The sequence below is a fragment of the Procambarus clarkii genome, chromosome 7 (genome assembly GCF_040958095.1).
Source record: "Procambarus clarkii isolate CNS0578487 chromosome 7, FALCON_Pclarkii_2.0, whole genome shotgun sequence".
Taxonomy (NCBI): domain Eukaryota; kingdom Metazoa; phylum Arthropoda; class Malacostraca; order Decapoda; family Cambaridae; genus Procambarus; species Procambarus clarkii.
In genome coordinates, this window is record NC_091156.1 from 15,845,659 (window position 1) to 15,860,373 (window position 14,715).

Here is a 14,715-nt window from a genome sequence, read left to right on the forward strand (position 1 = left end):
TTTATTAAAGAGGAACTTAATAATATGACTTCAGCCGAACAAATATATGTGGGCGGGGACGAGGACAGGTTGACTAGTTTAGCAGTTACCAGGGAGGATGTAAATAAACAAATAGTAAAACTAAAACCAAACAAATCCCCAGGGCCGGATGAAGTGTTTGTCAGGGTGCTTAAAGAATGCAAAGAGGAGCTTTCCGAGCCACTGTCTACCATATTTAATAAATCAATAGAGTTAGGTAGAGTGCCAGAGTCAGGGAAGTTAGATAATGTGGTACCAATTTTTAAGAAAGGAGATAGATCACTTGCGTCAAACTATCGGCCAATTAGCTTAACATCTATTGTGGGAAAGTTACTTGAATCGATAATTGCAAATACAATTCATCTTCATCTTGAAAAACATAAATTAATAAATGAGTCGCAACATGGTTTTACAAATGGCCGTTCATGTTTAACAAATTTGCTATCTTTTTATTCCAGCATAGTTGATAGTGGTAAGGATTGTGATGTTGTGTACCTTGACTTTAGCAAAACTTTTGATACAGTGCCACATGAAAGACTAATTAAAAAAATAGAGGTTTATGGTATTGGGGGTGCTATATTAAGTTGGATTAGGGCATGGCTATTCCAAAGGAAACAGAGAGTTAATATAAATGGGGTTAAGTCAGAGTGGGATAATGTTGTTAGTGGACTGCCTTAAGGCTTTGTCCTGGGACCTCTGTTGTTTATAGTATATATATAAATGATTTAGATTCAGGTTTGAGTAGCAACATCTGCAAATTTGCAGATGATACAAAAATCGGTAGGGAAATTAACACGGAAGAAGACTCACTATCACTTCAAGTTGATCTAAATAGGATTTTGAAATGGTCAAGATTGGCAGATGCAGTTTAATGCTGATAAATGTAAAGTTCTGAGGCTAGGTAATGATGAGTTACAAGATACGAGCTAAATAGTGTTGAGATTGCGAAGTCGGATTGCGAAAGGGATCTGGGAGTTATGATTACTAAGAATTTAAAACAAAAGGATCAATGCATGAATGTTCGTAATAAGGCAAATAGGACACTGGGATTTATTAATCGAAGCGTTAGTAACAAGACACCGGGTGTGGTTCTTCAGCTATATCTTGCTCTGGTTAGGCCCCATTTAGATTATGCAGTTCAGTTTTGGTCGCCATACTGTAGAATGGATATAAATTCATTTGAACGTGTCCAGCATAAGATGACTAAGTTAATTCCCCAAATTAGAAATCTTTCATATGAAGAAAGATTAACAAAGCTTAAATTGCATTCACTGGAAAGGTGAAGAGTTAGGGGTGACATGATAGAGGTTTACAAGTGGATGAATGGACACAACAAAGGGGATATTAATAGGGTATTAAAAGTATCAACACAAGACAGAACACGAAACAATGGGTATAAATTGGATAAATTTAGATTTAGGAAAGACTTGGGTAAATACTGGTTCGGTAACAGGGTTTATTTTGTGGAACCAATTACCGAGTAACGTGGTGGAGGTGGGGTCCCTCGATTGTTTCAAGCGCGGGTTGGACATGTATGAGTGGGATTGGGTGGTTATAAATAGGAGCTGCCTCGTATGAGCCAATAGGCCTTCTGCAGTTGCCTTTGTTCTTATGTTCTTATGTATGTAAATGTAACGTGTTCATAGGCCATTGTTCTCTGCGCCTCTCTGAGGTGGCCAGGTTCTGGCTCTGGTCCTCGGTAGGCAACAAGAACTCTGGGACTAATGACCCAACTAGAATAGCACTATATCAGTGGAATAGCTTCAGGGAGCCGACGGGGCTCCCCACAGAAAAGCTAACCAAATCCTTGCAATAATTAAGCATACCTTTAACTTTAAGGAAGAGAAGGTAGTGATTCTTAGTGACTAAGACACTTGGATTAGTGACACTTGGATTATTGTATCCAATCATGGAGACTTGTAAGAAAGTCAGCTGCTCTGGAGAAAGTACACCAGGCAAGAAAAATCATTCCAGAACTAAGTTAACTCTTGCACCAGCAACGGTTGAGGCCCACAGGCGGATCTCATCAAACCTTTTATAATAATGAACAATTTGGAGGAAGATGATCCAATTTCTTCAAAAGGTCAGATGTACCCCAAACAAGGAGCAACCGTTTCAAGCTCAGCAAGCCACAATTTAGGATGGAAAGCAGGACATGCTATTTCACCCACAGGGTTATAAGCCCATTGAAACACCTATTCGCAGAAGCCATAAATGCCAAAACTGTATTGAGGTTTAAAATCCAGCTGGAAAAAATAATTAGGCCGTATGAGGGGACCTTTCACAAGCTGCCAGCTTTCTATCCTCCTCAAGGTCACTACATAAGAACATATGAACAAGGTAACTGCAGAAGGCCTATTGGCCCATACGAAGCAGCTCCTATTTATAACCACCCAACCCCACTCATAAACATGTCCAACCATCGCTTGAAACAATCGAGGGACCCCACCTCCACCACGTTACGTGGTAATTGGTTCCACAAATCAACAACCCTGTTACCGAACCAGTATTTACCCAAGTCTTTCCTAAATCTAAATTTATCCAATTTATACCCATTGTTTTGTATTGTCTTGTGTTGATACTTTTAATACCCTATTAATATCCCCTATGTTATGTACATTCATCCACTTGTAAACCTCTATCATGTCAACCTTAACTCTTTGCCTTTCCAGTGAATGCAAGTTAAGCTTTGTTAATCTTTCTTCATATGAAAGATGAATTTGGGGAATTAAGTCATCCTACGCTGGACACGTTCAAGTGAATTTATATCCATTCTATAGTACGGCGACCAAAACTGAACTGCATAATCTAAATAGGGCCTAACCAGAGCTAGATATAGCTGAAGAACCACACCAGGTGTCTTGTTACTAACGCTTCGATTAATAAATCCCAGTGTCCTATTTGCCTTATTACGAACATTCATGCATTGATCCTTTTGTTTTAAATTCTTAGTAATCATAACTCCCAGATCCCTTTCGCAATCTGACTTTGCAATCTCAACACCATCTAGCTCGTATCTTGTAACTCATCATTACCTAGCCTCAGAACTTTTCATTTATCAGCATTAAACTGCATCTGCCAATCCTTTGACCATTTCAAAACCCTATTTAGATCAACTTGAAGTGACAGTGAGTCGTCTTCCGTATTAATTTCCCTACCGATCTAAACCCGAATCTAAATCATTTATATATATTATAAACAACAGAGGTCCCAGGACAGAGCCTTGAGGCACTCCACTTACAACATTTTTCCACTCTGACTTGACTCCATTTATACTAAATCTCTTATTCCTTTGGTATATCCATGCCCTAATACAGCTTAATATAGCACCCCCAATACCATAAGCCTCTATCTTTTCCATCAGTCTTTCATGTGGCACTGTATCAAAAGCTTTGCTAAAGTCAAGGTACACAACATCACAATCCTTACCACTATCAACTGCCTCAACTATGCTAGAATAAAAAGATAACAAATTTGTTAAACATTAACGGCCATTTATAAAACCATGTTGCGACTCAATTATTAATTTATGTTTTTCAAGATGAAGACGAATTTTATTTGCAATTATCAATTCAAGTAACTTTCCCACAATAGACGTTAGGCTAATTGGCCGATAGTTTGACGCAAGTGATCTATCTCCTTTCTTAAAAATTGGTACCACATTAGCTACCTTCCATGACTCTGGCACTCTACCTAACTCTATTGATTTATTAAAAATGGTAGACAGTGGCTCGGAAAGCTCCTCTTTGCATTCTTTAAGCACCCTGGCAAACACTTCATCCGGCCCTGGGGATTTGTTTCGTTTTAGTTTTACTATTTATTTAATAACGTCCTCCCTGGTAACTGCTAAACTCGTCAACCTGTCCTCGTCCCCACCCACATATACTTGTTCAGCTGAAGGCATATTGTTACATTCCTCTTTAGTAAATACAGATATAAAATATTTATTAAAAATACTACTCATCTCCTCGTCATTATCCGTTATTTGACCTGTCTCAGATTTTAATGGACCTATCCTTTCCCTAGTCTTAGTTCGATATAACTGAAAAAACCCTTAAGGATTTGTCTTCGCTTGCCCTGCTATGCGAACTTCCTAGTTTCTTTTTGCTTTCCTTATCTCTTTTTTAACATTTCTAACCAGTTGTACGAATTCCTGTTCTAAACTAATTTCCCCATTCTTAATCCTTTTGTACCACTCTCTCTTTTTACCTTTAAGGTTCTTCAGATCATTTGTTATCCACTTTGGATCATTAGTATTCGATCTATTCAATTTATATGGTATACTACGTTCCTGGGCTTTGCTTAGAATATTTTTAAATAGGTTATATTTTGAATCCACATCGAAATCCCCTTTTCCGTCACCTGTCGCTGGGTTCACGTCTAGCCCACACCCCATCCCCAAGACATTCCAATCTACTTGACCCAAAAAATTTCTTAGGCTATTGAAATCAGCTTTTCCAAAATCAGGCACTTTAACAGAATTTTCTCCTACAGATCTATTCCATTCTATGCTAAATCTGATTTCTTTATGATCACTGTTCCCTAGCTCACTCCCTATTTCCATGTCCTTAATTTGTGTTTTCCTGTTAGTTAACACTAAATCTAAAATATTATTTCCCCGTGTTGGTTCCTTAACACTTTCGCCCGGGCATGACGCAGCATTGCGTCATCCGTTTACTGTCGGTAATGCCGGGGATGACGCAGCATTGCGTCATCCATTTTAAATAATCGCCAAAAATCAGGTTTTTATCCGATTTTGGGGGGACTGGTTTTAAAATGCGCGCCGATGTCTTCCCATTTTCTTTGTTGAGCCTCGTGGCCCTCAGGCGGCTTGGCACACGCCGTGGGCCCATTGTTTTCGCTCCACTGTTGTGACCAATGTCGCCTCCCCTCGCATCTCAAACGTGTGAACATTTCGGCTATTTTCCGTGGCTATATTTCTTACTGCAGCTTTAGAAACTATCAACGCTTACTCCACAATGGATAGTGATCATGAACAAGGCCCTTCCAGGAAGAAAATTGCGAAAGAAAGGCTTGAAAAGGGCGGGAATTGGGAGTGTAGCTGGAAGGCGTCTGAGTGCTCACTTGTGGCTAACGCGTGGCCCGTCTTCAACTCGTCGGCGGTTGGAGCGTGACCAGGATTTTTATTTTATATGCTAATGTTCCTCTAGAGAATTCTATTGCAAACCCATTGAGACCAAAATGAAAGACCTAGGACGAAAATTGAGGTGACCAGAGTGAAAATAGTGAAAACATTTTATCGCGTTTGCGCGCTCCTGGGTAACTCGTTCGCACTTTCTCTGTTTGCTGTGGGTAATTAGCCGGGCTTTTGTAGTTTATATGCATTTAGTGCTGTAGAGAATTCGATTGCGAACACAATGATACAAAATTTAATCTCGTGGGACGAGAATTAAGGTGACAAAGTTGAAGAGAGTATACACTTTTCAGAATTTACGCGTGCTCCCGTGACACCCTGGGTCCCGTATCGCACAGTTGAGGGGTGGCGCGCGGGGTACGCCAAAGTGTTAATATGTTGCGTAAGAAAGCAATCGTCAATTAATTCTAGAAAGTCTTCTGCTTCATTATTCCCTGTTTTGTTCACCCAGTTTATTCCACTAAAATTAAAGTCACCCCATGACAAATACTGTTAGATCTAGATGCTCTAGATATTTTATCACATAGATTCTTTGCTTCCATTCTGTCTAAATTTAGTGGCTTATATATAACTCCTATTATAATAATATTTGCTTTTTTGTTTAATTCTATCCAAATAGTTTCTGTGTGTGGCTCAGTTTTGATTCCCTCTTTGAGACTACATTTCAAATTGTCCCTAACATATATGGCTACCCCCACTCCTCGTCTAATATATCTATCTGTGTGAAATAGTTTAAATCCATTTACAGTATTTGATATTCAGCTAATAGTTCTCTATTTTCAACATTCATCCACGTTTCGATAAGTGCAATAATATCTATTTTTTCTGTACAGATAAGAGTATTTAACTCGTTTATTTTGTTTCTTAGACTTCTACTGTTGGTGTAATATACCCTAAGTGAATTGTTATTTTGAGGCCCCTTTTCTTTCCCTGATCATTTTGCCAATTTGTTTCTCCAACAAACACACATTTTTATTACCTCCTTCCTCCCTATCAATTCCCGTACCACTATCTACTAACAGTTTAAACCCAAACAAATGCCTCTAACCACTGGTTCCAACGAGTTCACAACAGCAACAACAATGGCCAACAATGGTCAGGTAAATTCAGGTAAAAAATAATCCAAAATGTACCTAATTTCATCCTCAGTTTCCCACCTTGTACAGTACTACTAATTCATTGTGTCTTATGCTTGAGTACTTAATTGTGTGAGTGTTAAGACATGCAATTTCATCAGTATAATTATTCTATTGCCTTATAATCTAGGTATGTTGAATTCAAATTGTATTACATTGTACCTACTATTCATTTATTGTTAGCACAAGGACCTTCCCAAAATCCTATGCATGTTAGTGGCTTTGCAAGAATCTAACAATCACTAATGAATGTACTCTTACAACCCAATGTACTTTCTTGTACATAAATAAGTAAATAAATACGTAAAGTGCTTTCTGTTGGTTTAGGGGCAGCGGTGGCTGAGGTACCGTATGTGGTCCAGCATACCTTTATAGGGCAAATCACAAAGCAAAATGGTGAAATGAATGTCTCCTTTTGGCAGAAACAAATGCACCTGGAGGTGAGTAAACACACTGATGATTGGGGAGCCCCAGGAGTCCCTCAAAGAGGCAAACATTGGCCCCAACCCAAACAGGGAACACTGGGTAGCAAAGCGAAAACTCTGCCCCATCTAAAACGCCAGTGAAAATTGAAATTAAAACACACTGCCGACCTGGGTAAGGGAGAGTGTTGGGGATACAGCGATCCCCGGCAGAGCAGAAGCCGCCCACCACCTGAAGACACACCGGGAGTCCACCAAGATCCGCCTACTCCCGACACCTCTCGACCAAGCCGGCGCTGGACACCGTCTCCCCACCCGAAGACCCAGCCATAAAACGTTCGAAAACTATTAACTAAAGGCAGGTGTACAATCCGGACCGCTGAATAGGAATGTCAAACGGCAATATAAAAAATCTACATATAAAATCGCGAAACTGAACGTGATCCAGCGGCTCCCCAGGCCGAGCAGGTGTCCAGACATCCGCTCGTCGCTAAAGGTGAACCAGGAGTCCGTACAGAATTTTAAAATTCCCACTTGCCGTCATGGTGTTGTGATGCTGCTGCTGTTGATGGTCGGTTGAACCCCGTTGTGCTCCTCTTCTCGGCCGCTACACCACCTCACCTCCAGTTACGTTTTCTTTGATGCATAATGCCTCCAGTAATTTTAAGGTTTATTATTGTTACTAACGCTTCGATTAATAAATCCCAGTGTCCTATTTGCCTTATTACGAACATTCATGCATTGCTCCTTTGGTTTTAAATTCTTACTAATCATAACTCCCAGATCCCTTTCGCAATCAGACTTCGCAATCTCAACACCATTTAGCTCGTATCTTGTAACTCTATCCTCATTACCTAGCCTCAAAACTTTACATTTATCAGCATTAAACTGCATCTGCCAATCTTGACCATTTCAAAATCCTATTTAGATCAACTTGAAGTGATAGTGAGTCTTCTTCCGTGTTAATTTCCCTACCGATTTTTGTATCATCTGCAAATTTGCAGATGGTACAAGTCTCCAAACTTGATACATTAATTGTAAATAAAATAAATAAATAAATAAATGTTTATTTAGGTAAGGTACATACATACAAGAGATTTTACAAAGTTTCTTGGATTAATAGATAGAGCTAGTACATTATTATAGACTGTGGGTTGGTTGGTGTAGTCGTCGTTGATCCTCCTCTACGGACAACCCAACCCACAACTCGGTAGAGTGCTTATACTAGGAGATCACCCTTGGCGCTTCTGGCCCTTGGAGAGGGGCTCAACGTCACACGTTCAGGGGATGCGGCTCCAACACTTAGCCTCGTCGTCACGTGCACACACCCACTCGAGCCGCTGTGACTCCCCACTCTCTCCTTATGAGATATGATCTCCTCAATCCCCCTATGACTTACTAGTATTACCTCCTACCCTGTCCACAGCAGTGGTTCATGGTTCTTTCTCTCTCTCTCTCTCCTTCTTTACTACCTCCTGGGAAGCCTCACTAGGACAAGGGCAAACACCAGCAAATTGTGACACATTTACTGAACAAAGCACATACACGATACATACACACATATAATAATAATGAATCCTATACTCTATAATATCACAATCAGGTTGCACTCCAATACCATCAGAACTCTATTATCAGCTTATCAAGTGGTATCCTACCTCCTGGTTCACCACCTGATACTATTAACTTCCTCAAGTTGGTCAAGCCTACACACTGTTGCACCATCAGCAAGATAACATATATATATAGAAAACCAGCATTTGAATGCAATAACATATACCAGTATAAATGTTCATTGATACTTCAGTATAAAAAAACTCCTTGACGCAAGAATGCCAACAGTCACTCACCTCTCACTGCGTCTTGCACGCTAATGACAACCAAACACTATCAACTCCCTACTAGTAATCCACCAGAACTTCCCCTTCCACCTCTGGAAGTTCACAACCCTAATATCCTTAGGTTCTTCCAGGCTTCACTACCAGGATCCTCTGCAGCTCCTCCAGGCTGCTATCATGAAGTTTCCTTGAGTAACTACGGTGCTTCACCCTTCTGCTAGGTTCCTCCACAGCTCTCTTGGCTGCTACACCATGAAGTTTCCCCGAGCAACTATGGTGCTTCTCCACCTCTGCAGAAGCACGTGACACTCCTCTTCACTGCTGCTTCTCCTCACAGCTCGAGGTCCTCTGCTCCGCTACCTTGGAGTCTCATCAGCTACATCATCTGCTGGCTTCGAAGTTCTCAGCAACTTCTTCCCCAAAGACAAACCTGCAACCCATCGACGTTCCAATAAAATGTTCCCCTTTAACACATAAACAAAAATAACCACACAATATGCTTGCCTCAAACCTCTATCTGTCCTCTACATACAGTGAGAGTGGACTCCCCCGTTTTGGGCGGGTCCATACTCCACCTCGCCTGGTGGCGGTCTCACTCGCTGGGAGGGTCTTCCTCCATCCGGAGCCAGGCTCCCTCAGTCGTCCGCCAGCGCTCAGAGAGGACGGACGTCGCTCCGTGTTCCTCCCTCTTCACTCTCCTATTTCAGGCCTTCTGCCTTATTAAAACATGTCTAACTTATAAATAAACATCGCTACTGTCGCTGGGCACACGACCAAACTACAATGCAATCACTATGAACTGGCGTATATCGTGCTTACCACAGATTAACTGGTCGAGGGCGCTTTTCCTCTGACGCCGTCTGGTCAGGGCGCTCCCACGGCCCACAATAATGCTTCTGGGCGATTTAATATCTGCTCGTCGACCAGGACTTGAGACCACAACGTTCCCAGCTCGATTCCACAGCTGGTACGTCCGCACACTTCTCTTCTCTTCGAGATATATCACTAGGGGTTCCCTTCTGACGGGAGCTCAAACGGAGCGCGGCTTCCCCCTGCGATGTCTGGCACTCAAGTGAGGTCAAGGTCCTCCGGAAGCGAGCCTCACGCCTCCAGCAAAATGTCCACATCTCCTAGCCCGTCATTTATCTGTTTTCTTCTTCATTGCCCATAATCTTAAATTGTTCATTGAATCCACCATACCATTTTTCACATGGGTTATCACCTCAATATTTGCTAGACCTTCTAGTTAGGTCAGGCTTGCTGAATAACTCTCAAGGAGGGAGACTCGTTTCTCCTGTAGGCTGAGATCATAACACTCCCCTCCCCTTATTTTTGAGAGTTATTCTAGTGGCTAGGCTCGGGATAATACATCCGCCACTACACTGTCTCGTTCTTCAACCGATTGGTTCGACCGGTTAGTCTGTTTACATACTCCCGTAGGAGTCTACAACTAGTTCGTTGCTCCTTGCAACATCTGGCTCACAACTCGCCAGAAATATGATCTTCTCACAAACGATTTGACTTCTCTGACACCTCTTAGCTAGGCTGTCCTCCTTGGACGCCTGCACTCCATCGGTCCACTCTACTTATTGTTTCCACTCTCCGTTTCCTCGTCTTCCTCTCTTCACGTCCAGAGTCAGACGTCTACTGTCTGTATCTCCTCTGTCGTCTTCACACTTCCATCTACTGCCATTATACCTTCGTCTCCTGCCATCATACTTCACTCCCTCGTCTTCACCAACTATCCTCCCTTTCGTCTCCTCATTTGTCCAAGACATCGTCTTGTTTGACCTCCATCGAGTCCTCGGCTTTCTTCTATTCCTCCATGCTTGCATCATCATCCTCTTCCCACACTTCTCACCTCTATACCACTCCATTTCTTCTCCTTCAACTCTTCTTCGTTCCCTAAAAGTTTCTTCGGGCACTGTATTACATCCAACAGCACTCGACCATACATGTCGCTTTGCCTCTCCCAAAGTCCTCGCAAGCATCTCTCCACACATACTGTCTCTTCTCCTCTCATTTTCTCGGCTATCACTCTTCTTCACTATCTTTTCTCCACGTTTTCTGTGAACCATGTCAACTCCTGACATCTCAAACAACTTAACTCTACTATCCAGATGCCTCTGTGCTCGTGGACAACTTGACGTTCTACTTCCGTCCTCAGTCTGTCCACATCTTTCCTCATTCCCACTCAGCACAGTTGCATTCGCCTTCCGACTCTTAATTTCAGCAGTCCGGGCTCTACTCAGGTCCGCTCTCTTCACCTGATTCTTCTTCGGCTGGGCCATCTTCACTTTTGACCTCACCGAGACTTCATTTTCCTGGGCTGGACCTTCATCAAACAGCCATGATATATCTACATCGATATCTTCCACCGGTTTAATCGACACTGTCTCACCTTCTCCAGTGTCTTCCTCGTCGGCCACCTCTGTCTTCGTCACTACTGAGACAGGGTTTTCAATGGCTTGGCGGTCTCCTGACTCATCTCCTCGGATGTCAGTCAGGTTCACACTCTCAGGTGTCCCACCCGTGCCGTGGCCTTCTGGGCACTCCTCTGGCACAGTCTCCGCTACGACTCTCGTCAACACCTTTGTCCCGCACAAGTCATTCCCCAGGATCACTTGGACTCCTGGAATAGGTATGTCGGGGCACACTCCCAACATCACCTCTGCCGACACATATTCCGACCTTAGCTGGACAGTACATACGGGCATGTCACTTTCAGACAACAACCCATATACCTTCATCTTACTCCTGCCAGCTAACCGTCGATCATTCCCAATCAGGCTTCTCGTAATCAAGCTCTGATTAGCTCCGGTATCCCTTAAGATACCAACTTCTACTTCAGGTTGGCTTCCTATTCTGATCCAACCTTTGCTCATGAACGGCTTATACCTCTCGTTCACTAAGTTCGCTCTCTGTGGTTTGTCTCGGAACACATTAGTATATTTACCTCGGGGGTCACACATGGCCAGGGTCACAACTCTCTTGCCCTGCCGACAATCTCGCATCACGTGACCCAATCCGTTACAATTGTAACATCTCATCTGGGAGAAATCTCTCCTATACGTACCAGAGTAGCTCTGACTCTGCCCACTCGTATTGGAGTTCCTCGGGCCAGACGTACTACTCGCACTCTGTGGAGCTTTACTGGATTCTTGATTCCCTGGATCACGATTAGTTTCTTGTTTAGCTCCTCCATCTTCACTTTCAGACGAAGTGCGCGACCTACTCTTCTGAGTTTTAGGGTACTTACTTTTATCTGCCCATTTATCAAAATTTTTCTCACCCCAGACTCTTCTGGGTCTTTCATAATTTCTTCCTCCCCAGACTCCACTGGGTCTGCTATTGCTGCGTCTCGCCTCGCTTCTCACTCTGTTCTCCCTCAAGCTATTGTATGCTTCAGTAATCATATCCGCCCTATCTGCGGCATCTTTCACCTCCATTATCCCTGCTTCTTGGATCTTGAACTTTGTTTCGGGATGCATCATCTCCAAGAACTTCTCCATGACCATCAGTTGCTTCAGGTCAGCATAAGATCCAACTCCAGCAGCCTCAATCCACTTCTGGAATCGTCTTTCCAGATCTCTTGCTGTCTCAGCAAACGTACATGCTCCAACTTTCACCATCTCTCTGAAGCGCTTCCTATAAGCTTCTGGGGTTAACTGAAACGAGCGCAATATGCTGCTCTTTACTGTGGCGTAATCCTGGCACTCTTCCAGTGACAATTGGGTGTATGCCTCCCTGGCTGCACCGGTCAATCTTAACTGGACCAGCTGGGCCCATTCCTCCTGTGGCCACTCCTTGATGCTGGCTACTTTTTCAAAGTGCTCGAAAAAGCTCTCTGCCTCTTCGGGAACAAACAAGGGAATGTCCTTCTCCCTAACCCTAACATCTGGTGGGTGTGATACCTGGGTGGTGCTCTCTGGCAACCCATGTTCAATCCTTTGCTCAGCCAAGGTTCTGTTCGCTTCTATCTGCATTTGTTTTGTTCTCTCTTTTTCTTTTTCGACCTCTAGTCTTGCTTTCTCTTTTTCTTTCTCTTGTTCCAACTCCAGTTCTCTTACTCTGGTTTTCTCTTTTTCTACTTCCAGTTTGGTTTTCTCTTTTTCTACTTCCAGTCTGGTTTTCTCTTTTTCCTTCTCGGCTTCATTTTTCATCTGCAGTTCTAATTTCATCTTTTCCAGCTGGAACTGTCTCTCCTTGTCCTCACGCTGCATCTGGAGCTCTAACTGGAATCTCTCCAAGCTCCTATTCCGGCTACTCCTACTACTGCGGCTACTCTTGCTGCTCCTACTCGATCCCTGGGATCTCACTTCATCCTGCCCATCATCCTCCTTTCCACTTTCAGCTCCTTTTTGGGCTCCTTGCTCTGCCGCTTCACTTTTGGCTCTTAACTGCCTCAGGATCTCATCCTTCATCCCAGCTACTTTAGATGCTTTCAACCTGATGCCACATTTTTCTGCTATTTGTTTCAATTGATCCCTCGTGCAACCTTCCAAGTCCTCGGGCTTGCCTGACTCCACAAACGTTTGCACCTTATCCATCTTTGTCCTGTGAGTCTTCCCAAGAGAGAGAATATACACCTGCGGTCACACAGTTTATTTCAGCAAGGGTGTACAAATCCACTCTTGGACAGGGTGTGGGTGTGTCAGTTCACTCTCCCGGACACAGGCCCCCAATTTTTTTATAGACTGTGGGTTGGTTGGTGTAGTCGTCGTTGATCCTCCTCTACGGACAACCCAACCCACAACTCGGTAGAGTGCTTATACTAGGAGATCACCCTTGGCGCTTCTGGCCCTTGGAGAGGGGCTCAACGTCACACGTTCAGGGGATGCGGCTCCAACACTTAGCCTCGTCGTCACGTGCACACACCCACTCGAGCCGCTGTGACTCCCCACTCTCTCCTTATGAGATATGATCTCCTCAATCCCCCTATGACTTACTAGTATTACCTCCTACCCTGTCCACAGCAGTGGTTCATGGTTCTTTCTCTCTCTCTCTCTCCTTCTTTACTACCTCCTGGGAAGCCTCACTAGGACAAGGGCAAACACCAGCAAATTGTGACACATTTACTGAACAAAGCACATACACGATACATACACACATATAATAATAATGAATCCTATACTCTATAATATCACAATCAGGTTGCACTCCAATACCATCAGAACTCTATTATCAGCTTATCAAGTGGTATCCTACCTCCTGGTTCACCACCTGATACTATTAACTTCCTCAAGTTGGTCAAGCCTACACACTGTTGCACCATCAGCAAGATAACATATATATATAGAAAACCAGCATTTGAATGCAATAACATATACCAGTATAAATGTTCATTGATACTTCAGTATAAAAAAACTCCTTGACGCAAGAATGCCAACAGTCACTCACCTCTCACTGCGTCTTGCACGCTAATGACAACCAAACACTATCAACTCCCTACTAGTAATCCACCAGAACTTCCCCTTCCACCTCTGGAAGTTCACAACCCTAATATCCTTAGGTTCTTCCAGGCTTCACTACCAGGATCCTCTGCAGCTCCTCCAGGCTGCTATCATGAAGTTTCCTTGAGTAACTACGGTGCTTCACCCTTCTGCTAGGTTCCTCCACAGCTCTCTTGGCTGCTACACCATGAAGTTTCCCCGAGCAACTATGGTGCTTCTCCACCTCTGCAGAAGCACGTGACACTCCTCTTCACTGCTGCTTCTCCTCACAGCTCGAGGTCCTCTGCTCCGCTACCTTGGAGTCTCATCAGCTACATCATCTGCTGGCTTCGAAGTTCTCAGCAACTTCTTCCCCAAAGACAAACCTGCAACCCATCGACGTTCCAATAAAATGTTCCCCTTTAACACATAAACAAAAATAACCACACAATATGCTTGCCTCAAACCTCTATCTGTCCTCTACATACAGTGAGAGTGGACTCCCCCGTTTTGGGCGGGTCCATACTCCACCTCGCCTGGTGGCGGTCTCACTCGCTGGGAGGGTCTTCCTCCATCCGGAGCCAGGCTCCCTCAGTCGTCCGCCAGCGCTCAGAGAGGACGGACGTCGCTCCGTGTTCCTCCCTCTTCACTCTCCTATTTCAGGCCTTCTGCCTTATTAAAACATGTCTAACTTATAAATAAACATCGCTACTG

General features: G+C 43.5%; 3 protein-coding genes across 4 annotated transcripts in view; all 3 read right to left on the reverse strand.

Annotated features, from left to right (window-relative positions):
- Nucleotides 1-7,317, reverse strand: part of LOC123761416 (uncharacterized) — a 224,068-nt gene extending 216,751 nt beyond the window's left edge. Inside the window, exon 1 of one of the 2 annotated variants that reach the window (XM_069313279.1) lies at nucleotides 7,270-7,317. The gene's annotated coding sequence lies outside the window, so the exon portion shown is untranslated. The other variant, XM_045747443.2, reaches the window with a different exon arrangement.
- The window catches only part of LOC138356891 (uncharacterized), a 418,031-nt gene that overhangs the window by 91,840 nt on the left and 311,476 nt on the right, over nucleotides 1-14,715 (reverse strand). The gene's annotated exons all lie outside the window — the stretch shown is intronic.
- On the reverse strand, nucleotides 8,243-12,949 carry LOC138356876 (uncharacterized). Its single transcript, XM_069313224.1, has 2 exons — nucleotides 9,389-12,949; nucleotides 8,243-8,999 (listed from the first exon to the last, which is right to left on the reverse strand). Exon 1 carries the CDS (start codon nucleotides 12,790-12,792, stop codon nucleotides 10,156-10,158), a length of 2,637 nt encoding a protein of 878 aa, XP_069169325.1. The 5' UTR covers nucleotides 12,793-12,949; the 3' UTR covers nucleotides 8,243-8,999; nucleotides 9,389-10,155.